The 26,490-nt window shown below is 37.9% G+C and overlaps 1 protein-coding gene across 11 annotated transcripts in view; it reads right to left on the reverse strand.

The window, feature by feature from the left end:
- Positions 1-2,719: 2,719 nt before the first annotated feature.
- PUM2 (pumilio RNA binding family member 2) overlaps positions 2,720-26,490 on the reverse strand; it is a 67,091-nt gene continuing 43,320 nt past the window's right edge. For 6 of the 11 annotated variants that reach the window (XM_083858052.1, XM_083858051.1, XM_083858057.1 and 3 more), the window contains exons 11-21: positions 26,194-26,337; positions 24,875-25,156; positions 19,917-20,153; positions 13,536-13,803; positions 12,863-12,992; positions 11,151-11,285; positions 10,757-10,894; positions 8,956-9,081; positions 8,302-8,423; positions 6,818-7,010; positions 2,720-5,659 (exon numbers count right to left, since the gene is read on the reverse strand). In XM_083858052.1, the coding sequence (XP_083714178.1) occupies positions 5,528-5,659; positions 6,818-7,010; positions 8,302-8,423; positions 8,956-9,081; positions 10,757-10,894; positions 11,151-11,285; positions 12,863-12,992; positions 13,536-13,803; positions 19,917-20,153; positions 24,875-25,156; positions 26,194-26,337 (1,907 nt within the window). In that variant the 3' untranslated portion in view covers positions 2,720-5,527. The remainder of the gene's footprint in view (positions 5,660-6,817; positions 7,011-8,301; positions 8,424-8,955; positions 9,082-10,756; positions 10,895-11,150; positions 11,286-12,862; positions 12,993-13,535; positions 13,804-19,916; positions 20,154-24,874; positions 25,157-26,193; positions 26,338-26,490) is intronic. The other 5 variants (XM_083858058.1, XM_083858056.1, XM_083858055.1 and 2 more) reach the window with 3 other exon arrangements.

Here is a 26,490-nt window from a genome sequence, read left to right on the forward strand (position 1 = left end):
GTGGCAGTCAGGTACTGGGGCAGCTCTGTGGGTTCGATCCACAGCCAGTACTGGGAGTGAGTGTGAAGCTGAAGCGTGTGAACCTGTCCTGTGATCAGCAGACACGCAGGCAGCCTTCCCCACAGCCCCCACTGCCCGAGCACTGCTGTGCCGGGGAAGGGCTGCCTCGCTCCCCGAGGCTGGGCTGGGAAAAGATCCAGCAGCCAGGCTGAGGAAGGGCTGCGGTGCTGTGCGGCTGCCAGGAAATCTGAACCCTCCAGGCAGGTTTGAAGCTCAAACGAAGCTCATTAGGGCTCAACTCTGTAAGAGGTGTCTCCCTGTCCTGTGGTCTTGTACACCAGCTGTGCCACCTGCAATGTGCCCCAGCTCTTGTCTGCAGATCTGGGGAGTTTAGGGTTGGGTAGGCACCGTGTAAGCAGAAGAGACAGAAGGCTTCCTGTGCCCAGAGTACTGATGCTGGCGAGGTGAACATTTTATTCCAATATTTGTTCTCATTAATGAAAGGAAGAGGGTCTTTAGAATAGGTCTTCCTGCATTTCAGCTGCTTTTTATAAAGCCTCTGGAAAGTTTCCAGTCTGATAATGATGGGGGAATGCTGCTCCCAAGATATATTTTGCATTAAGTGAGTCTGGGAGAATCGAGGTGGAGACAAGGATCTCAGGTGCAGAACCTACTAACTCCCACCTGCGTGCTTTAGGAGTCATGCTCCATCTTGTGCTCTTTGTGATGCAATGAATGGTTAAAGCTGTACTAAAAGCCCAGCCCAAATTCAGGAGTAGAAAGTAAACCCGCCCAGATCCTTGTGGTTAGGAAAATGCCTGTGAAGTGAGGGAGGTGGGTTCAAAACCCTGAGGCTGGTAATGGAAACTAATTCAAGCATCTCCTTTGCTGGGCAAGTTCCCTGACCACAAAGCGAGCCTGCAGAGGGAGCAGGCTCCGTCCAACAGAGGAAATGCTCGTGCACCACCTCACCGAGGAGAACCAGCAGCTCAGTTAAATCCCTAAGCTTGGAATCCCCTACCTCTCCTTGCCTCGATGCAGGGTGGTCACTCCCTATCCCACAGCCTCTGTGTTCTGGCACCAAACGTGTGATGTCGGGATGTGGTTCATTCTCCTGGCTAAAGCAGTTATCTCTTTTACTGCACCAGCTCAGGAAACCCCCTGTCCTATATTGGCAGTGCTGTCAACACTGGATGGATGGACATCCTTCCATCTTTCCATGTGTGACTCTTCCTGTGACAACAGTGCTGGTTTTTAACTCCTTCTGATGGGGAGTTGGAGGGGCCTGGGCTGCTCTGCTGCAGAGGAGAGCAAACACCGCAGGCTCACTCTGCAGCATCTCTGATTGTCTCTTCCTGGGTGGCAGGATCTACACTTGCCAAGTTCTCCCACACCTCCCTAGCCCAACATCAGGAACCAAGCAGAGCTGCAAGAGGGATATATCCCTGACAGGAACCAAGCTTCCTCATTCCCAAGCCAAGAGGTGCTTGAATCAGCATCCTTTGGGCACAGATAGTTCCTGGTATCTCAAACTGTTTGGGCTGAGTAAAGCACTGCCTGTAGCTCATCACATCCGTGCTGCCCACAGACTAATGAGACTTGAGGTGGTACCAGCGGCTTGGTACAATGTGAACTGCTGTCTTAACAAACCACAGCCACTCCTGCCCTGCCGTGGGCTGTGACAGCTCAGATCACACAGCTCATGGTTCTCCTTTCCTTCCTCAAGCAGCAGCAGAGAACTGTGTTGCCACGAGAGCAGGATCTGCCACTTGCAGAATTCTGCACTGGAGTGCTCCGTCTGCCCTGAGTGCAGGGGCAAAGTGCTGCTCTGTAGTCTGCCCTGAGTCTTCCCCCCAGATGCATGACTTACATGCAATCTGCCATTTCAATGACCAGTTGCTAGATATTAAAATGCTTTTGCATTCTCTCAGCTTTACTTCCCCGAATGACAGGGTGGGAGCTGCTGTCACCCCACTGTAAACCCAATTCCTGAGTTGCTGGAATGCTGAGCATCAAACATCCTTGTGGAGCCCAACCCCACTGCTGTGCTACTAGGCTGTGGTGAGCCATAAGCATCTCTTCAAATGCATGTTCCGTGATGAAGGGAGAACAGTGACTAAATTGGTTTCTAAATTTGCATCAGCACTTTAAAACATCTAAGCATTATGACCCTAAAACCTCAATTTTCTCCATGCTCTGATGGAAAAGGCAGGGATGGACGGATGGGCATTATGACTGTTTTGTCCACAGGGGCCCCTTAGGTGAGTTATTTCCCACCAGGCTCATTTCCTGTGCTGTCAGTCCACTTCACTCCACACCTTCAGCTAAAAATGGTCTTTTGAAAAACCTCCTGGGCTGTAACAGAAATGAGTGTGGATCCAGGGATGCCACAGAGAGCTAACGATTTCTTCTCTCATTTGAAAGCTAACCCTCTCAAATGCTCCAGAACTCATCCTGGATCCAGGGATTTAGGAAGAAACTGGCAGGAGGCTGTAAGCCTTAACCAGTTGTCAGTAAAGATGTTGTATAAAACAGGAAGGTTTAGCTGCTCAAAACTACCCTCTGAAAATTTAATCATCTAATCCAGGGTTCTTCAATAATTGCCCAATTCCCATCAGAACAAGTGACTGAGCACCTTCCCAAAGCTGAGCTCCACAGACACAGGTAAGTCACAACTGAGAATATGGCTGGTTTCCTACAGGAAAAACACAAGACCAGATATATTTCACACAGTGTTATTCACACATTTTCATTTTGATTTTTACAGTATATACACGTGAACATTACATTATTCAATACGAGCCACCTGGAGTCAAACCTAATCAAACTGGTCCGTAAACAATCTATATCAAAAAGCAATACTTGAGCAAAAAAGTCTAGTGGTTCTACCCAAACCCTAAAATAGTTGAAAGGAAATCCAGTGATTTTCATGTTCCTGGATAGAATTTGTGCACAAATGATCTCAGGAGAGCAAGTGGAAGATTATACTCAAGATACTGAAAGCACCAAGGATGACAGTTACAGGACTGTTTAAATTCAACCATGGCATGAGTGCTGCAAGGACTAAGTACAGGGACATTATCAGTTTCTGCCTGGACATCCCCAAAAGCCTGACGTACTGTCTTATGTGTTGAAGGAATGTCGGCTCTGTGGATTATAACACACAGCACAGGTACACAGGGTAAAGATAGTCACTGAGGAGAATTCATGTGCCCAAGGAAGTGGCTCAGAAGTCATCCTTTGGGTGACTATGGGAAAGCTCTGGCTCCAGTGACAGGGCTGGTACCTCTGGGGAGGAATTTTGTGAACTGCCATGCAAAAACTACTTGGCAATTAGAATTGTGCTTACTCAAAATAACAAGGCCTACTACTTCACTTCATGCAGGCACTGGAAGTAGGCCAGAAGAAACTTTCCCATTTGCCTATTAAGGAGTTATCACTACCATTAGAAATGCAGCGCCTCAGATGTTTCCTTTAGTAACAGTTATATAACCCTGGTATCAACAGTAACATGACAGAATTCCTCATACAAGTTTATACCACTACTATTTTCTTTCTCATGAACACACCCCTACCAAACAGCCTTTTATTTGATCAATGCCCAAGACGTTGTTTCCAAACTACCACGTTGATCAAAACTTTAGGTTACGCCATCCAAATGAACATTTTACACAAAATACTTACTTCAACAACATACAAAGCACTTTCTTTATCTTTCAGAAACTGAATATACAAAGTAAGCTTTTTCCAAAATATTTCCATAGGCAAAGGATTAAAAAGGATTTTAATTATACACATATGGTCACAATTCTGCCTTAAAAAGATCATTGGGAAATGTACATAAGGCCGCTTGTATATGTACATCATCTTTATGTTACTGTTACAATGTCATATGTCCAGAGAAAAAAATCGACAGTATCATACATATTTGCTTTACGCTGCGAGAAGGCTATTCAAAAATACAGTACTCTTCTGTACAAAAAATTCATGCCACATTTATTAAGATGGAAGAAGCATTGGTTTCTGTGATAACCAAATATTTCAGTCCACTTCTTACTATGCTTATTTATCCTGATTTAAAATTTGAACAGATTGATTTCCCAAAGTGTCCATATGAACAGATTCAACAGCTATGTTACAAACAAAACATAATGTTTCTCACAATAGATAAAAAGAAAGCCGGTTCATATTTTTGAAACCATATAAAGATAGAATTTTAAAAAAATCACTCTTGATTTGCTGAAATAAATTTACATTATACAACACTATATGCCAGGGGGAAAGAAGGGAATGGGGATATGAATATACACTAAAATGCAAATTTTTGTCCCAAAAAGGAGTAAAACAAATTACATTTACAGCATGAAGGTTTACAAATGTACATCTGTACAACCAAGGTAAGCATCACTACTAAATTAGCAAGGCTTTGTAATAAACATCGAAACGAGAGATTTGTTTTCAAACTGTAAACTTACACCTATTAACTACACGTATACAATGCATATATTTATAGGAAGCAAAAAGCTATCTGAATATTTAATCAATCATGCTTAAATGTTGAGCTATCGAGTTTACTTTTCAGTGGCCCCTTCTCTTTAATCATTACCTATTTTTCGCATCTACAGTGAGAAAGCAGAATAAATGCTCAACACTTTCAAATCCTTACAATTCTATATGCAAAATAAAAAAATACATATCTCTACTCTTCCTGCCTTGTAAAACTGACTGTAAAGTTAATACAGGGTTCACTCCTTTTCCAACAGAGTACTTTGCTGAATGAAGTACCACCATCTTTTTAATCCCTCTACCTTGTACAACAATTAAATATATAAGTATATACAGCATTTTAGTTTTAATACATTGCTAGAGAAAACCTTAGGGCATGATTTAAAAAAACCTGTATCCACAGCAAGTGCCAAAAACTAGTCTTTTAAAGTTTCCATTATTTTGTTCTTCCCTACTTTAATTTGCTGTGCCCTGTTTATTATTGGGATAGGATGTTGTGAACCACCAAAATACAACTTAACTTTTCAACATGTTAAATAATGTTTATGCAGCTGATCAATTTTAATCTGGTATAAAAGACTTCACACAAAAGGGAAAAATAAGGATTAATTCTATATACAACTCTATAAACCTGTTGTGCTATGATGCTGGGTAGACCTACCAGATTGCAAGCCAGTGTATTAAAAGAATACTGTACTTTTTCCCTTTAAAAACTATTTCAGTGACTTTACAAGGTAAAAATTTACAAAATATGTGACAGCTATTTTGATACAATTACATCATATACAGGCATTCTGTGCTTTGCCAGCCATCCAATCTGATAGGTCTCCGGATCAGGGCTGGAGATATTTTTTTCTTTTTTTTTAAACAATTCACTCCCCAAAAATATACACAAGAATAAAAATTTTACAAATGGATGAACAAAGTCAATAAATAGATTTAAAAAAATCAGAACATTTAGAGTTAAGTTGTAGGTTTTGATAATTCACAATTTAATTTTTCTTCCATTTCTCTTTGTCTTTTACAGCATCCCATTTGGTGGTCCACCAATTGGCCCCAGATCAGCACTGTTCTTCAGGTAATACTTTTCCAGCTTGGCCAGAATGTGTTTGCCATAGGTGTATTTACGCAGAGTCGTGATGTGGGGTCGAATCTGTAATAAGAAACACGTTTGGTTTTTTTTGACATCCACACTTTTAAGTAGAGGTGACTACACTTCAAAAAAATTACACAAAAAGATGCCAAAAGCCTGTATTTTAACGTGCTGGAAGTTTCTGGAAGGATGTAAAACTGGTGATTTTTGACTCATCAAATAACTGATGTTCCTGTTGCAGGAAAGGGAGGCAGTACTTTTGGGAGAGCCTGGTCTGTTGGTGACCAGAGGAAGCAGAGCTTCTGCAGGAATATCTTGGGCCCTGTGTTAAACAGCCTAGGACCATTATGGCAACAGCACATTTCTCCATGTCTGGATATTCTTAAGGAGAAATGTGCCTGTATGCTAGGAAGTGTAGGAATCTCTTTTGGGGGAACTGCAGAGTGGATTTATATCCACAACCAGGAAATAAAGAGAGAAAGCCATATTTCTTCTGTTATATTAACAGTGATGACAGATACTACATTTTCCTGTTAAAAGTATTTTCACATAAAAGCTGGCACAAAGACAGGAGATGAAATCCAGCTACTGAAACTTCCCTTTTTTAACTCAGTGTTCAGAGACCTGAATATTTTCTGCTTTACCCAGCTCCACTGAATATCATGGTTATACATCAATCACAAATCACAGAATGTGTAGGTTGGAAGAGACCTTCAAGATCATCGAGTCCAACCCATTCCCAAACACCTCAACTAGATCATGGCATCGAGTGCCACATCCAGTCTTTTTTTTAAACACATCCAGGGATGGTGACTCCACCACCTCCCTGGGCAGACTATTCCAGTATTTAATCACTCTTTCCGTGAAAAACTTCTTCTTAACATCCAACCTGTATTTCCCTTGACGCAGCCTGAGACTGTGTCCTCTCATTCTGTCAGTTGCTGCCTGGAGAAAGAGACCAACCCTCAGCTGTCTACAACTCCCCTTCAGGAAGTTGTAGAGAGTGATAAGGTCACCTCTGAGTCTCCTTTTCTCCAGGCTAAACAATCCTAGCTCCCCTCAGTCGCTCTTTATATGGCTTGTTTTCCAAGCCCTTCACCAGCTTTGTTGCCCTCCTCTGGAGGCGTCCAAGTTCTGGATCACAGAGTTTTACATGTGCAGAGAAAGGTGCTCTGGCAGAAAAGGGGGCACACTCTGAACCACTATGCCCACACACACCTTGTGCATTATGATTTTCCTCTGTGCGGGCTCGGCCATGTCGATCATCTTCTGCACGACGTAGTTGGCGTACTGGTCCTTCATCATGGTGTATAAGGCACTGTGCGGGCCGTCGTTCTGGCAGCACACCTCGTCGATCAGCAGCGCTCGCTCCGCGCGCGACGCGTGAGTCACGCACTTCTCTACCACATTGCTGAAAAATAAGGCGAGTCCGTGATGGGACTGGAGGTGTAATGTTCTTTCAGGTAACAATTATTAGTTTATCTGGTAGTTTGTCAGTTCTTCAGGGCTCTTAACGCCAGTAAAAAGCATATTGCAAATGCATCAGTTCCCCATTTCCTAATCTCCAGGCTAACAACTGAGGAAGTTACAGGGTTATATATCCCTATTTTATTTCACCCATGTGAAAAGGTTATTTTCTGATTATTTTGTAGGAGAGACTTTTCCACTAAACCTACATAGGCATTACATACTGGACATTAGGCCGCAGGTGTGTGTGTTCTAGCACATCTATTTTGGTTGTGAGCCCTTTGAAGACACAACAGAGAAAGCCAGATATGAGGATTCTTGCTCTTTGAATAAATGCCCTTTTCAGGAGGAGCATGTCTACATCAGAGATTCCATCAAATATTCTTTTGTAGAGCAAGTCTCTGACCTTCCAGTTTATTTCAGAAGCTGGAAAAGTCATCAAAGCTTGTAACATAGCAAAATGATCCCAGTCCTAAATTTGTGCTTTAGAAATTAAGCAAGTTAGAGGGTTATGAAGAGTTCTATGCAGGCAAAGAAAAATAAAATCCAAATAAACTAGTTTGCTAGCAATTTTTAAAACAAATGCCCCCATAACATCACAGTGCATTTCTACTGCATTCTGATGACAAGGTTAGTGTCACTGAATCACCTAGAATGAGTTCTCAGGTGTATTATTCCTTTGCAAAAGGCACATAATCCATATTTCAGCCAAAAGCACAAAAGGAGAGGTTTTAGGTTCCAATTTCAGAGTAGTTCTGGCCTCCTACAGCAGTCTTTCAGACTTTCTAAGGCAGAAAATCCTTGTGAGACTGAGCTACCACTTTTCAAAGCTAGCCTTGTTATACTTGCAAATTGCTAGGCTGGATTGAGAGTCAGCAAGTCCCAGCTTATCATCATCAGCACATCACCCAAGTTCCAGCAGAGCTTTCTACCTGGCTCTGGGCATCCTTATACGAAAACTTGGAACCTGTTCCCTGCACTTGCACAAAGTGAACAAAAGCCATCTCATAACCCCACAAAACCTCTTCTGTTTTGCTACAGAACATTTCCCTCTTCCCTTCCCCAAACCTAGTATAAAAATATCACTACCATTCATCTCTATAAAAAATATGAAGTTTCAGGAGGCAAGATAAACAAACAAAATTATCACATCCCTTTTGTAACATAAGAAATAAATCCAGTATTACAACTTTACAAGGTTAATGAATCTTTAATATATGAAAGTTGTGCAATACCTGGCAAATTTGTGCTGACTCAGAGCTAGAACTTTTCCTCTTATTTCTGAAACAATTTTGCTTTTGTCTTCAGGACGACCATGCTCCAGTACATGTTGAATAACGTAATTTCCATATTGATCCTGAAAATAAGATTACTTCAATTTTCTTTTGTGTTCATATCAAGTAATAAATACTGACAGCTTTTGTACATGAGCATAGAGTATGAAATTACTATTTGCATGGATATAAAGAAAATACAATAATGCCAACATTACAGAAGCAAAGTGATGCAAGAAATATTTCATCAAGAATTACTTAACAGACCACAAATTTTACATGAAAAATGTAAATAATCTGTAAAACCAGTGTTTTGCTAGAGTATTTTTTATCCTCTTAAAGAAAGAAGTCCTCAAAGATCAAACTTTTTTAACAGCTGTGATATTCCCCTGAACACCAAGCTACAGTCAAAAGTATAAGAAAAACACTGTTTAGATCTTCTTTGCCTCCCAACTTTCAAATTCATTTTCATTAAAACTATGGAAGGAAAGAAAAACAAAAAATCAATGTCTACAAAACTAAAATGAGGTAAATGCATTTTAACTAGGATACAGGAGTAAATGATGATAACAAAAACCTCTAAAATGCATTAAAAATGGGCATAAATGCACTCACCTGCACCAGCTGTTCTGTGTGTTGATGCAATTCTTCTAAGATTGGCAAAGTCTGCTCAGCAGTGCAGTGCTCCAGAATACGCTGGATTACTCTACAACCATATGGGTGAGTTGAAAGTACAAATACCTTGAAAACAGGATTGCAAACCGAAGTTAAACCAACTGAAGCTCACATCTCTTGCAACATTGCTGTATTCAAAATGGAAATGAACATATTAACTACTATTAAAAAAAAGCTTTGCCTGCCAAGACCAGAATTCCATTTCCAGCAAAAGTCAGGAAAAGATGAAAAAGCAAGTTTTTGTGTGTCAAGGACTCCAGAAAACATACAACTAAGAACCCAAGTGTTCATAACAATGTTTCTAGCCTATATAGCTGCAAAGAAAAGCTTGGAAGTATGACTCTTAGTTAAGTGCTGTTCAACTTCCAAGATTTCCTTTTTACTTTTTTTTCAAGTTTTAAGACTTTGACACTTATAAAAAGGATTTCAATGACAGTGATCAATTTTCACCCATTTCATGTTCCAGCACACACAAGAGACTCCTAGTTACAGATGCAAAGTTTGTAAATAACTACTCAAAACCTACAGCCAAATCTTGTTTATTCCTTCTGATGGTTTCTCCAGAAGCTATATTTGTGGCTTGGAGACTAATTCCAAAAATTTCAGTGTTGGTCAGGACTGAACACAATCTTGTATGATTAGGCATCAATTCAAATGATGCAGGCAGGAGAAAATATTAAGTAATATCACATAAGTGTCATTTGCCATTTTATGTTAGCTACTACTTTCTATATATAATTACTTGGTGCTTAGAATGGATGTTCAGTAAATAAAAAAACTCACACTTCAGTCAAGGGGCTCTAATTACAATTTAAAAAATGCAACTCATGTACCTCATACACACTTTCTGTTGTAAAAAGACCAAACCCTAGAAACCTTGGTATGTAATTTAGTACTATGTAAAACAATAATTCAGGTATTGCTGTTGTGCAAAATGAGAAAGATATTGTAGATTTTATTAGGAAATACATTTGGCCATCCATTAAAGTAAAATTTAGTTATATAGCCACATTAGTAAGATTTTTACAATTCTTCTCACGACTATAAAAGTACACACTTGTCTCAGAGGATTAACATGTTATTTAGCTGCAGCACATTCACTAGCCTGCAGCACAATATCAATCTTACAGTAATAACATTTTTTGGAAACAAAACAAAAACCCCAATATGAAGTAAACAAATACAACACCCCCTTCACTCTACACTAGTCCATATGTAGGGAACAGATTAGTGAATTTCCTCACTTCCTTCCTTAAGGGCTGACATTCATTGGGAAACACTGAAAGACACACGTGCAACACAAGCAACAGGAGAGGAAAATGTAATTTTAAATGAAAAATATATAGAGAGAGCATATATGTTATTATGATATCAAAAATGGCCCTGCCAAGAGTTGTGAAGAAAATGTGAAATGGTGTTATCACATAACACAAACACAAAGCCTGGGCATGCAAAGTTTCTACTATGTATTTATATTACATCAATAATTATTATTATTATTTATATATATCAAAACATGTTTTTCTAGACCCTCCTCTCCAACAAAATCATCTTTTTACAGCGTGTTAACTGTCTCTCCAATTCCTTTTCCATGTCATCATCCCCTTTTTCCTTCTAAAAAGAAGCCGAGTGCAAAGTGGCAAACACTATCTTATACATGCAAATGATGGACAAAGACCTGTAAATCTTTTTCTGTGCAATCTAAGCAACCTGCAAAGAGGAAATGAACCACTGACACTACCTGTCCTTTGAATGCATCAATGATGAACTGGAGCGACTGGGGCTGAACACACTCAATGCATTTTTGTACAACGTGGTTTCCATTTTGATCCTTCACACATTTCAGAACATGGCCATCCAGCTCTTTCACCATTTCATTCTGGAAAAACAAAGATTATCCTTGTCTTTATGATGGTATTCCCCACCCCCTTTAAATGGGGAAAAATTTCATTTCATCTTGACTCCAACCTTCATATTCACTGGTATTAACTGTGTACCTCAGTACTTTCATTTTAACTATTTTAGCCCCTAGGATATTTCATGATGAAGGGAATAATCAACAAGTTAATCAAGTAAAAAGTGGGATACAATAAAAATAAATAAATAAAATTTAAAAAAGCATTGCTCTAACTTACAATTACCTGCTGGTCAGGTGAGATTGACTCAAGTGCTTTCTGGATGACACGACAGCCATACATCTGGAGGGCCAATGGCAGAACGTGACCACGGATGCGTGTTGCGAGGGCTAACTTTTGATCCAGGCTTCCAAACTAAAAGAAAATAAATATGCTGTTAACAAATGACAACATATTGCGGACATATGCTGGAATTTACATGTCAGATTAAATATTTTCAAGATGTACATCACTGTAATATTTGAATAATTTTTCAGTTTGTATTTTGGTGGGGATATTTACCAGCAGGTTTTCTTTTCTAAATGCAACATTTTGTAATATTCCACATCCAGTTCACATACCTGCTATCAAATGCATGACCTTGAAAGACACAGAAGAAATCAATATAGTTTATGTTTGTCTGTCTGTAGGAATATTTAAGTGCAATAAATCACTTTTTCAAATAAGTTATACCAGCAAAATGATCACAGGTCACTATTAGGTATGAATTCAAATCAGATTTTCTATCTCAAAAGTCAGTGTATCTCACATCTTTAAGAGAGGACACAGAAGTGACCTCCTGGACAATCAATTGGTGGTACAGCAATATACCTGCAGCATTGCTGAGAACTGTCAAACTCCACAGCTGTAGTCAGCTCTGAAGAAAGCTTGACCAACAACTTCACCTGCCTACCTATACTGTAAACTGAGGTCCCCTACTGCATGTAAGGCCATGTGTGCCTTTTTCTTGAGAAGTGTTCTGCTGAATTAAGATGAAAACACTTAGCTAACAATGATTAGCTATGTATTCACTCTACTTAACATTGTGGAAAAACTAGAAAATGATGACCCTTAAGCAAAATCAAGATCTTATATATCGTATATCAGTGACACTTTACAGAAGGTATTTTGATTGGTTAATAAAAAAGAAGTAAAAAAAGTGAGCACATTGTTTTATAGATTACTAAAAATTACATTCTTGTTTACAGCAAGTATCTTATTTCTTACTGGACATCTTCCAGCATCACCTTCTCTCCACCACTCTTTGATATGACCCTTAATTTGAAGTACACTATACTAGATACCTTTCCTACATATAACTTTTCCCAGGACACAGTTATTACTTTTCTTCTCTCTGCAAGCCAAACCTTCTAATTCTTTGATAAGGCTTTTTTTTTTTTTACCACGTGGTTTTTAAGAGAAAACAAATCTGTTTTAAATACTAGTTGTTATAATATTGGATGTATCTTATGATAGATACCCGTTACTCAAAATTCTTCTGCCTCAATACATTTTATGGGAGTTTCCTCATACACAGCACCGGATGAAGTTCACACAGCTATTTGAGCACAAGGGTGTTTTCCAGACCCATTCTGTACCATGATGGAGTAACCAATAAAAAGCACCTTTCAAATATTTATGTTCCCTTTCATCTGCTGAAAGTCTCTCTAAGTTCTGCTAAGAGGTTTTTGAAGCCTAAATGTGCAGCCTGTGCATTCACTAGTATTCACCAACACATGCACCACCAGCGCAGGCAGAAACTGTGCCCATTATAGCAAAAAAACGCCTGATACAGAACAGAAAACATCTACACAGAGTTACACATTTGGGTTCTGTGGAAGTCATGTTATGTTTTAAGTTCTGCTATGGTGTTAAGGAAAAGACCAGGTAAATTTATCAGATTTACAACACTCCATTTGCATGTCCATCCATACACTTAGTGCTATGCTTACCTCAAAGAACTTCTGTATTACATAGTTTCCAAACACATCAGTCATCAATTGATAGGCTGCTTGCAGGATCTCATTAAATACCATCTGGCGCTCAGCTGGAGTAGCTCGCTCCAGCTTCTGCTGTATAAATCTAAGTGCAAATAAAGGTACATTATGCTTTGCATCAACAACAGGAAAACCTCTCAAACACTGTTTCAATGAGACACCTCAACACTCTACAGAAAGCAGTCAACATTTATAAAATTTATTAAAATGAAAGTAGTTCCTTTGCATATAAAAGGATACATTTTAGTAAAATTAAGACTTGAAAACTTTCATTTGAAAAACATTAAAGATGAAAATAACAGTAACTAAGCACCCAATGATATACTGACAAAAAAGTTTTACATTCCAGATGCCACATACTTTGTTTTCTTAATCAATGCCTTTTTGATACCTTAATACTAGAGTTTACAAGTCTAGTTATGAGACTACTTCTACACTGAGAACTTCTACAGGCAGCTAAATAAATACCACTTTTACAATGAAATTTCTTAGAGAAGCTCAGCCTAAGAGTATGTGCTCCAATTATGCATGCTTTGAACTAAGACGACAAGCACCTCGTTCAAAATTCGACATTAATAAAACAATATTAAAGCACTAAAATATTATTAACCATTCTCATAATAATTACCTAGAACCATGCTGGTCTTGGGAAAATTCAACAATATGTCCAACAAGGTCCCTTAGTTGAAGGTTAGGGAAACGGTTGTTTCTGAAATCTTCCAGCAATCGGCTGCGTCCCGAGGGCATAATGTCAGACCTGCTGTAGCGGAGGCGCGAGGGAGGGAAGAGCTGGCTGGTGGAGCTAAAGAGACTGGAGGTGCTCGCCGCACTGCGATACTTGGCCTCGGCTCCGGGGGCTGCAGAAATATACCGACCACTACCATTTGTCAGTCCTCCTACAAGGAAGCAGCTCTGTCAGTAACAGCCCGGAGGAAAATAAAGCAACAGCAAAACAGCAAGTGAAACTAAAACTACGGATACACCCTGGAGCCAAAGAAAACAACAGCGTTGTCTTGTTATTTATCATTATCCTCATTATGGTTGGAGGAGTTAGATAGCTTTATCTCGCAATAAATAAAACCATTCTCCTCCTCATTTTTAATTTATGTGAAGGGCACCAGGAAAAGAAATGTCATTAGAAGAATATATCAAGGCAGGTAAAGTGAGCACCCACTCAGCCTTACAGAAACTTTAAAACTGGGTGGGCCTTTAGCTTAGTGGGCAGATTTCCACTTCACAAGTCATACTGGCTTATACCCTTGTTAGTAGTCTTGGTGTTAGCCAATTGTGACAAAACAGACCATGAAATCTGAACTACCCTTCAGTCCCTACTGAGATAATCTTTCCAGAGTGTTAAGGGCACTTTTGGGGAGGCACATGTGGCGCCTCTAGTCAAGCTGTACCTGTCCTGCAGGTTATTTGATGACTTCAGCATCCCAAGCTTTCAGTCTGGTACCTCAGCCCTAAATATGTCAAATTTCAAACCAGGTATCTAAGAATGCTCTACTTAATTATCAAACAATCACAGATATATTAAACTGAAGCTCCTTTTAGAAACATGAAGTCCTTTCCTTGCTGCACAAACACTCATCACTCTCACTTCATCCTGCCTTACTTTCTAAGAACTGAATTGCCTTTCTGTGTCTAGGTCCTACTCCCTTTTCCTAGTGATTCCACCTACAGCTCTTGTCACTCTACAGTCCTGTGCATTTCTCCTCACATCCTGCTCTCTGATCAGTTTGTGTCACTCTGAACTCCTCCAGCAGGCCTCTCCCCTCCGCTTTACAACAGGCAGCAATTATCATAAAAAGCATCCTAAGCATCTTTCCCAGCTGCTGTATGACTTTTTAGAGGAATACTCTTACTATACAAGCAGAAATACTCAAAGACAATTCCCATATAGAAACCTCAATTCAACTACTAAAACCAAACTAAGGAAAGAAAAAGCCAACACTCCCTAAAAGTATTGACTACAAACTGGAAAAGGAAAGCATTTTGTCTCCTTGTCTAGGAAGTGATATTATAATTAAAGCCCTTTCAAAGTCAACAGAATAAATATCTACATTTGAATTTAAAACAAATTGCAGTATGTGCTGTTTGAATGGTGCTCTATTACAAATTTAATTTTAAAAAAGAAAAAAAAAAAAAAAAAAAAAGAAAAAAAAAAAGAAAAAAAGAAAAAAAAAACCCACACCGAAAAAAAACCCCACCAGCTGACTGTGCCCCAGCCAAGCCTTCTTTTGGTTCCAAGTATTTATAAGGCTAGGCAACAACAGTGTTACAGTGGACTGGCAATGTATTAATGGTAAAGTTATTTGTTTCAAAAGGTCAAATTCTAGTACCAGAATCTGAGATGTTAGTCCTCTGGAAGACACATGAAGCATCACATTTATTACAGTGTATAGTATTTTACCCTAAAATAAAAATAATTAGTATTTTTTTTATAATTAGTCTTCAAAATTCTGTGATAAACATCAATAAATACTTTATGCTCCAAAATATCTTTTAAAAACCACTAGGTTTTCTTTTAAATAAAAGCCTCTTAATCCTCTATGGCCAGGAAAATCAAACTTTTGAACTATGACTTTTAGTTTCTATTGACAAACATTATGGTACTGGCAAACAAAAGAAAAAACCCCAACATTCTGCAGGTGAAGCAGTGTGCAGAGTGAAGCTCTGCCATAATTTCTCCTCTAGGAATGGCGTTCTAAAGAACAAAAAAAAAGTTCTGCAGCTGAAATGACGGTATTTCTCATCTGGACTATGTAAATACATCAGTGCAATCCTGGCTTCCCTGTACATGCTCTGCAGTAACACTATTTAATATCACGAGAGGGCACCAGAGCCCATCTGAAAGGAAAGTATAGGCTACTTTCCTATTGCAGCATCTCTATCACTCCATTGATCACATACTCAATTCTGTGCCAGAAACTAATAGGGCAGTTTTGGTCATATGCTCACAGTCAACGTACACAGTCATGGAATTGCATGTGTGAATCAGGAATGGTTTCAGCTTGGTTTTTTTTAACTGAGTCTTCATCTCTATAAATTAAATGCAACAATTAATCCAGCAACTAAAATAGAAATTAAGAAACTTGGTCTCTTTTAACAAATATGCTATATATGTGTAATATACATTTCCTCCTCAGAATTATTGAGCCTTTTTCCAGTCTAATTTGGGAACCATCAGTTTTTTAGACTTGTAAGACAACTATGCTGCAACTGGGAGGCTCCTGTCTAGCCAGTCAGACTATTTCAGATAATCACATTAAGCAGGACAATAGTACAGGAAGGCTGCATTAAGAAAGCACATCCATTGTGCCTAGAAGAATCTGTGGTACTCAGAAAGCAGAATCTTGTAAAACACTGGACACTCTTATAAATAAGAGTAATTTAATTAGCTTCTATTTTCACATAACCTTTAACAACAGCAATGTTATGGCTCAGTGGCAACTCTGCAGATTTGGAAAACAGTAAAACTCCCAAAATGAAGGCATATTGTCTTAGGTACTTATTACATGCAGACAAAATTGTGAGTACAATGGCCTATTTTCTTCACCAAACTAGGAAAGTAACAGCCTATGTCTTGTAAGTTATTTGGGGAACATACCCTACTGAAAAAAGCACTGAAATATTAAAATACTTATTAGACATCAGTATAGCCAAACAATTCTAAACTCTTGGGGAATGAAATGTGCGGTTCATTCTTTGGATAATCAATTAGCTCTCACTTCTGATCTCATAAAACAAAGATCTCCGAAGCACTGAGTAATATTAAGTTGTTTTACAATTTAATTGAACCTAAACCCCCATGGATAATCCACAGGGAGGAAAAGGCAGAGAGATGTAAATGGGATATAGATCATCTAAATCAGAGCCCAAGTTTCAGGGACACAAAGCATGTTAAATTATTGACTCCTTAACATATTTAATGTTAAAGAGAACATGAAAAAATGTTAAAAGCTAGATTCAGGCACATTTATTTTGACAGCATTAGTCTGTTAGTATTTATTAAAGTATTTTTTCAATTATTTCTAATAAAGACAAAAAACACATCTACTGCAAAGTAACTTATTTACATGTGTCAGCAGTATTTCCTAGTAACACACAAACATGTACAGAAATGCTTTAAACTTAATTTCTATAAAGGATTTGTTCATCATGTAAAAAAGTAGCTTCATCTAATCCTAAGCCAGAAGTTTAATTTTCATATGGGAAACATAATTACACATATCTATGTACATTTTAGGAATCAATGCACATGTTTGTGATGCCTGGTTTACTGCAGCCTCACAGAGGAGGGACAGGCAATGCAAAGCTCCCCACACTGCCTGACCAAAGGGCCTTTACTCTTACCCAGAATGACCATCTCTGAAAGTGAAGCATCAATCCCAACTAACAAGCTTGGCTCCCAACACACAAGAAATAATTACCTCCAAAAGCCCAGATTTTAGAAATCCTATTCAACAACAAAAGTCTACTCTTAAAAAGCTGCAATGTACCATCTAACAGGGTAAGGACTACCAATCTAAAAGGATTTTTTAATGACAACAGAAAAACACTTCCTCTTGCAGTTTCTTGTACTTGGGAGTGAAAGGGTAGTTCAAATTCATGACCTTACTGCTCCAACTGATTACAGTAAAGAAGCAGTTACAGACAACTGACAAATCCCTTCAAATACAGGAAAACTGACACTAGCACAAAGTCATTAGCACATTCCTATTTCAAGATGTCGGATAAAAGTTGGTGAAAAGAGATAAAAACAGTAAAATATCACAAATTTCTTGTAAAAGGGAAATTGTTCTTTTAAGCTACAAATTGCAGCAGTGTCTGACAAAGGGGTTATAAAACCATGCACCCTTTCCCAGTGTTGTGCTCTAGATTCTGGTGGCTGAAACAGGAGCAACCGAGTTTGATGCCCATTTTAAAACAAGAGTTAAACTTAGCTGAACCTGTTGATACAAGCAGGCAGGACAAGTTTGGAAGGTGGAGGGAGAGCTGCATTTGACAGGCATTATCAGAATACCAATGGAAACTGCATGCAGACATGAACTTAGACTTTGTTCTACTCTGAAAAGTGACTACATGATAACCATACCCTTCTTAAAATACACTCCCTGTTTGATTTCAGGTATAACTTCTCACTTGATGAGAAAGCTTTGATTTTTTAATTTTTTGTATATGAAAACAAAACATGCTTCCAAGAGTGGTTGATGAACACACCATAATAAATATAACAAGACAGACAATTAACTGCAGAAACAGTCTTAAACTCTGAGATGGTGCACTTTGAATGCAACTGTGCAAAAATATGGCACAGGGCAAAAAGGCTAAAAAAAATTACTGCATTTTTCTGCATTTTTTGTGAAAGCAAATATCCAAAATACCTCCATTTCCAAATTTCAGGCTGATTTTGTAATATAGCAAAAAGTTTATCAGTAATCAAGGTCCACTTCACTTGGAGGATGAAGAGGACACATGGAAGCCAACGAGGTTGTGTCAATTTTCAGAGTACAACTGTATATTCTGGCAGTTACACACTGATCTAGTACATGATTTTAACAAGCTATTAGGCTTAGCTCACACTGCCAAACAGTTCAAAATGGGTCAAAGTCAGTATTTAACAATTTCTGCTGATAGAGGCAATCCTCTATACTGATCACAGCCTATTTTCTCGGAACTGAAAAGAAAGTCTTTTAACATTTATCAAATGTGAAACAAACAAAACTTTGAATGCTTTAAATTTTAGATAATGCCTTCCAAAATTTGGTTTAAATATAGTTTTCAGCAATATGAAAACTATGGTGAGAGTACTTTGAAAAGAAAGAAAGAAAAAGATTTCCATGATAACCCCATTGTCAGATGTTCAGAACTTTCTCAAAAGCCTCCATTTGGGCTGAAACTTTCCATGCTTGGTCTCAGCCCAAAGGTGCACTTTGTAGACCTGAAAAAGGAAAAAAGGTAAGTAAAAAAAAATAAAACGTGCTGAAACATCCCCTTGCCCAGTTTTATTTCGGGTATTCAGCACTTAACCTTGAAGGGGATACTGTACTGCAAATGTAATATATTTTAATTATTTAACCTTGTTATACAAATCACTTATACATTTCTCACTTAAGGTGTATTCTGGTAGGCATTTAAATTTTTTTTCATGTTTTATTTGCATTATTAAGTATAGGGGATTACATTGCCTATTGCAAGCACAGAACTGGCATTGAACAGTTACTGGAGCAACTGGCCACTCAATCTTGAATTACATCCAGTCTCACTGAATGATTTTAGCATCCAAATTAAATGACTGCAAATATTTGCAGCAGAAAAGAAAAACTGTATCAGGTAACCTCAGGTTAGAGGCATTATCTTCTAAATATACTTAATACTGTGGTGGGGTTTCTTTAGATCTTTTATTTTATTTTAGTTTTTGTTTTTTTTTAAAAGAAAGGTTGAGCTCCCATGTCATCTTACTAGGCAAAAAAACATTTGAGAAATTATTTTCAGCATTCCTTAAAAAATACATATGATAACAGAGAGCCACCACTAACAATGCCTTTGCTACTTCTTTGACAAATGCCTTTTTTTGTCTCCTTCCATCAGCCTGGTGATAAACTACTGTATTCCTGGCAAAGTATCTTGGCCAAGAGGTTGATGTTCACGAAGTGGTAACACAGTGGAGGAGAACCAAAAATAATGCACCTTTGCTTGTCATACTGTGGAAACATAATAGAAAAACGACCAATAATTCTTACTGGGCTCCCTACTGGGCTTCTGCAAGGGAAGAAAAATCAGTTGTTGGCCTGATACTGCCAAAAGCTGAGTGCCCTCCACTGTCAAATCAATGAGCATCTGAACATGCTCTTCCCCTTTCAGGAATGGCCCCTCTTCATTACAAAACTGTTTAACAGCAAAGGTAATGTGACATCTCTTATGCAACATATATTTTACACATAGAAATACATACACACATACAAACAAAAAGTGTTTTTTTGGTTTTTTGTTTTTGTTTTTTTACCTAAATGCAAACTGGATGAGGATCCATGTGATGAAAGTGATGGCGGTGGCGTAAGTGAATGTCCTGGCGTTTGGCTTGGCAGAGGCATGCCTATTGGACTTGGAGAGGAGGAAAATCCCAGACTATTGTAAAATGGCTGCCCTATGGGTGCTAGGCTGCTACTAGATCTTTTGTACAAGTCAGAGCTAGTAGATAGAGAATCTCTCCTTGTGGCACTACTACTTGCAGAACTGCCAACTGAAGAAGAAATAAAAAGACCCTAATTACACAGTGTCAACTGAATAAAACCTATCCCCAACTACAGCTGGGCAACAACAGATGCGATCACAATAATTACAGCAATCGTTATGACAAAGACAGTTACTGTGATAACCACACATGCTTTAAAGTAAAACCAAGTGGGTATAAACGTACCACTGGCAAGTAATTTCACCAACGTCCATGTCTTTCAACATTTCACACTAGACTTCTCACAGTAATATTGCAGTACTCTGTTTTAAATGCCTGACTTCAGGCTTTGGGACAAATATGGAATCTTTAAGATTAGATTACACTGTCACTTTATAGGATAATTTATTCTAAAAATATTGCCACTAAATCATTTGATTTTTTTTTCCACCACAAATTATTAGTCAGACAGTGACACTCATTTCAGGAAAAAGTCTAGAGGAAATTAGTTGTTGTTTAAGGGTTCACAAAATAATTTATATTGCTGTTCAGCTGTTTCTGAACTTTCTTGTTTGTGAATCCTCACCTGTAGAAAAAAAATTACTACTTTAATTTCCCTATGAGAATTATGGCTCTCAAAGAAGTGTTTTGTAAAGATATTATAAAGAGGGAATAGGCCAAGAAAGAAGATGAGAAGCACAGCAGAGATAGGAAAATTAGGTGAGAAATTAAAAACATGATTTTTCTCCTATCATTGTTTCTGAAAGTCACATTAGACTAGAGGCTTTTGATAACAGTGTGTTAGTGAAGGACTGGTTATCCTGCACAGCATCATTCAGCAGGGCGATGAGCAGTCTGGGACAAATTAGGAGAACAATAAAAAGATTTTAGAAATGTTAAATTCTAGTATCTGCTGCATACTAGTGAAGTATTAAACTAGAATGCCTGTTTTAAACACTCAACATTATTATACTCATGAACCAAACCAAGATTATGGATATTTTAATAACAAATCTTTCTTAAGCTGAATTTAGAAAATAGATTACTACTGTTGACTACTTCAACTTAAAAAGGAAAGGTCAGAATTTTTACTTCCATAACCTTTAACCTTTTCAAGTACCTTCCTATTAAAGCTGGCAGCATGGCATAATATAAAGGTCGCTTGAAACTTCCCATTTTAAGACATTAATTTGTTTTCTCAAAACATTAACAACTTGGCTAATATTTTTCATGGCAGGAACTTGCTTGGACAAAGTATTTACTAGAATTTCTGTCTGAAAACTGCCATTTCAGAAATACTGGCAAAGAAAGCTGCAAAATAATCTAGCTACTTTGAGAAGCCAATGCTTTCATGTATTTAGGCCAAATATGCCAGCAGCAGACCTTTATTTTCACACTCTCGGGTTGAACTAAAATCCTTTGCAAAATCACAGTTCATCCAAGTTCAGCACAGATCTGCTACAGATTCATGGCTGAAAACTTAAATTCACAACCATACCCAGCACACCTGAGATGGTTGATTAAGGCTGTGCCTGCAATTGAACTTCAGTGTGCCATGTCAAAAGCAGACTCTGAAACTGCTGTCCAAGACTCCACCTTGTGTTGGAAAGGCCCATGAGGCAATGCAGAGAAGAAGTTTTCTATTTCAAGTGCAGGGGAGACAAAAGCCAAACACAAGAAGTAGACTAGGGAGGGGGGAAAGAAAGAGAAAAAAGGAATCCAGAAGGAGGAAGAGAGAAAGGTAAGACAAAGGAGCCAACAAAGAGACTGCAAGAAAAAACTGGCAAGCAGTTTCAGTGGGACTGAGGATGAGAAGAAAGCAGATCTGAAGAAAAGTTAGGCTGTAGAAGGTGTATGTGATTGTGGGGCAAAAAGACTGGAATAGTAAGCTGATGATGGGAACATCACACAGTACAAGTAGAAACAGAAACATACTTAGGAGGGGGAGGGAAGCAGGAGATAAATGTTGCCTGGAAACTTGGAAGGAAGACATACTAGAGGAGAAACCAGAAGGAAAAGATACTAGACTAACTAGGCAAGAAGATTGAGAATAAGAAACCAGAAAAGCAAATTAGGGCAACAGTTGAAAGAAATCTCAAGCCTTGAGACCAGCTCTACAGGCTCTGGCTCACTGAACCATATAAATGTTAATACAATGCTACATGATGGATTGTTATTTTTCCATCTTTCGGGGTTTCTTACTCAGCTAAATTACTGCAGCTTAACAAGTTACCACGAACCAGCTGAGCTGCATTTTCACACACACAAGCAAAGCTCACATTACCCAGAAGATAATTTGCATTAGCTTACTCCTCCTTCCCTCTACTCTAGGCTGATCAGATTCCTTTACAGTTGTTACAGGCCAGAAGGCAGCATCTGGAAAGCTGCCACAGTTGATCTAATTCTTGGCTACCTGTTAAGCTGCAGTAACTTATCATCATGTACCTAAACCTTTAAAATGGAGTATGAATAACTTTATTATAAAAGAACAGAGACTGTAAGTACATACAGTCATTTATTTGGTATGCTTGCCACTTTCAGTTGTTACTTTGTTCAGTCATTCAAGCTAGAACATGCTCACCTTTGCATTTTTTGCAGCTATTTTTGCCCCCTGCAAAAACTGAAAACATAAGGGCAAAATGTGTTCTGCCATTTGTTATTCTTTATGACTATATTTTAACTGAAATTCAACCTTTTCAACACACTGATGGGAGTTACAAAGAAGCTGAAACCTTGGCACATAAAAAATTAAACTTGTTTTCAATTTGCCTGAATATGCATGAATACTACTTGTTTAAATGTTTATCCGTGTAATTCAATTCATATATACATACAGGTCAGAACTCTAAAAAAATAAATAAATAACCAGGAAACATTTTTAAAGTGGCTATTAGGGCAAGTACAGTTTATACTAGGCAGAAGGGCACTTTCAATATAATTTTATTAGAATAATACTACTAAAAATATTTCAGATTTAGATAGCACCTTCCATCAGCACTTCTCAAACTGCAAAAGCATAGGCTTCTTGCTTCCCTGTGCAAACTACCGTGCTAATTAAATCACCCTGGATACTACTGCAAGATTTCAGCATGTGCTCTCTGTGCTGAGGGCTTTGGACTAAGCTCTGGAACTGACCTTTGCTACAAGAAAAAGGCTTAACCCCCTGTGCCAGAAAAAGCTATGCTGATTTTCTTAAATAGATAAACAACTAAAATTTGTGTTCTATGGAGGTTCTTCAGATAATGCAGGACAAAACCTGTTATGACTTAAATCTATTCTATCTAGAGGCCTTAAATGCACTGCATTAAATATATGTATTTATTATCACTATCTACCACTGTAATGAAACTGCACCTAGAGTGAAACACAGCTGCTAAGGATTCACTGAAACCCTACAAATAGTTTAGGGCAAATTATATTACATAATATACACTTGGATAGCACAATTTTGGAAATAAAGATTACTTGCTCTGGCATTACGGAAAACTAAGAAAACTCCACACTACTGAGCACCCTCAGTTTTTATTTTTTTTTTAATTGAACATGGGATGTTTTGAGTCTCCTCTTTAAAATCCAATACTGGACAGGATAAGCGTAAAAACCTGATTTTGGATTTCCTACCATTAGTTTTGTTCAAGTAAATATTTTTTTCTGATTATTTTATGAAAAACAACACTGAGAAAAACTCTTGTGTTGATATGCAGTATATTTGATGTCACTAGTCACACTTAGTTACCAAATAACAACTACCATGTCTTAACAATGAAGGGTGTGCTTTTCCTTCTGTTTTTTCTCCCCCATATTTTAAGCCATTTTGTAATTTTTTGACAATTTCTTTAGTGCTAATTTTCCTTAATTTTGAAAAGAATACTGTTAGAGTACATACAATTCCCCCAATTTCTACCCATCTGCAAGATATGCAAGATTAAACATGCTCCTGATTTCATTAAAATAATATTAGTAGTAAGAAGCAATTCAGTGCTGTAAACTTAGCGATTAATAGCAAAAGGAAATATTCTTTTTAAAAAGTGTTTCTCTTGCCTTACTAAAACTGAACCTGAAATATAGGAAAACCTACCTTGCATGTTTAAAAACTGGTGGATATGAAATTTCTGCTTTAGAGCAGAAATGTGATAGAATGGGTTTTTTTGTTTTTTTTTTCAAGTACAAACAGGTTGGTAACATTTAGGAGTATCTATTGAAATAATTAAAGGCCCCAAATGTGCACAAAACTATTTAGGCTTAACTGTATCTATGATTAAACCTGCAAGAGTTAACAGGGACTATTCTTGGGTATTAAGTATTTTTGTTTTATAAATCCTTTAAAATGTTATGGAAACAAGCACCTTAATATTAGATCAAATTTAAAAAGTTATATGCTGTTTAATTTTTTAAAAGAAATTATGATTTTTTTCTGATATGATAATTAAAAGAAAAGAATGTATATCTTCACTATTGTTACTTTAACCACAGAATGAAGACTTCCTTGAAAACAAAAGCAGCTTACTGAATAACAGTAACAAACTTCTGGGGCAGAGTACAGTGATCAGTATGGAAAAGTATTTTGGAGATACCTGTGACTAAGGATATTGTTCAAAAATGCATCTTGTATACAGAACCCAAGTGAATTTAAAAAACTTTTTATTCCACTGTAATTAGTTTTAAACTTGAAAAACCTATTTTTGCATTCTTTTTAGAAATGTATGTATATATATGATGCCTGGTACAAATACATTTTTTTGCTTAGCACAAAAGTCTCACAGAATGTCCTCACTATATTAACAACCTACCTGATGAGCCAAATCCACCAAGTGCAGAGCCGATAGCTGCTCCTAAAGAGCTGCTACTTCCAAAGCCAAGAGATGTGCTTCCTGGTTGGCCAGGACCATGTGAAAAAAGGGAACTGCTCTGGGAGTTATTGGTCAAAGAGTTACTGCCATAAAATGAATTGGATTGTAGGCTACTATTTGTTTGCTGTTGCTGTTGTTGTGGCTGGGCACCAAGTGGCCGAAATAGACCGTTCGTGGCTCCCGCGAGATTGTTTGCTGTTCCTCCAGCTGAAGCAGCTGCAGCTGTAAAACACATGTTTTCAATCATAATTACTCTCTCAAACATTTCTGACTGAAAATGGATTATTCAGAACTAAATTGTATTTTCTTGAAGCCCTCTTAAAACAAGCAGTAATTCACATATTAAAGGACTAAGAGACTTAATAGTATTACACAATCTTAATTACTCAAGGAAAAACGGCGAAGACAGCACATGTTTTAGGCTAATCAAGGCTGCAGAATTGTTAATATAACTGAGGGAATTTGCAGTGTAAATATATAAGACATTATTGTTTACTGAACTTTTTATATCCAAAGTTGCAGTAGCAGAGTTGCAGCTAAGAGTCATTCAAAGACATCTTCAGCTACTGTCAGAAGCAAGTTCTGCATAGAGAAAGAAGCTGATAAGATTAAGTTGAAATCTAATTTTCTGAACAGATTAAGTTAATTAATCCAGAGTTAACATTCTGGAATTTAATTTAACAAATGCAATAAATGGTTAATTTGAGTAATACTAGCTAGATCTTACAACTGGTAAAAAAGAAGGAAACTACAGATTTTTGATACAACTAATTCTCCTCTTTTGATTTCTATTCTATACATAGCTTTCTCCTTGTCACATTTTTCAGGAGAAAATAAGTTTCATGAGAAAAGCATAGCAAGGCTCCAGAGCAGTCCATCTTCTGCCAGGCCGAAGGAATGAAATGATGCTTCCTAGAGGACACCATTTAGGGGATTGATGAGAAGTGCATGTTATAATGCATGGGGAGAGGAAGGAGAAAATGTTCCTATCTGACAAGCAACATTTGCAGAAACATGCCTATGTATGTATGGGAAGAGGACTGTAAATTCCAATTAAAAATGAAAACCCCATCTGTGAGAAAGAAAAGTCTCAGAGAACAGGAGGAGACAGAATAATAAAGCAAGCATGCACACTATATCCTTCCAACTAGAAAACTTCACAGATGTACAGAAAACAATGATGTCAAATACTAATCAACATTACTGTTAAGATTCAGTAGAGAAGTAAAAGAACCCTCTGTGCAGGATTAAATATTTACCTGCTTGTGCTGCTGCAGAACTGATTAGAACAGGAGTTGAGGCCACCAATCTGACTGGTGCGCCAAGCCCGGTTCTCGCTCCAGGGCCTACCACTAAGGCACCAGTCTGATCGTAATAGGCAGTGGGAGCCAGCACCTGGTAGCCTACACAACACAGGAGACAAGGATTACTGGTACATTAGTCTCATACAGTCAGCACTTCCTCTCTCCTTGAAACATTCTAACCACAAACTATGAACCAGCATTTCCGCCACACTGTCTTTGGACATCAGCTAGACATCAAAGAAAAAGCAGTAA

Source organism: Zosterops lateralis (assembly GCF_965231275.1).
Source record: "Zosterops lateralis genome assembly, chromosome: 3".
NCBI lineage: Eukaryota > Metazoa > Chordata > Aves > Passeriformes > Zosteropidae > Zosterops > Zosterops lateralis.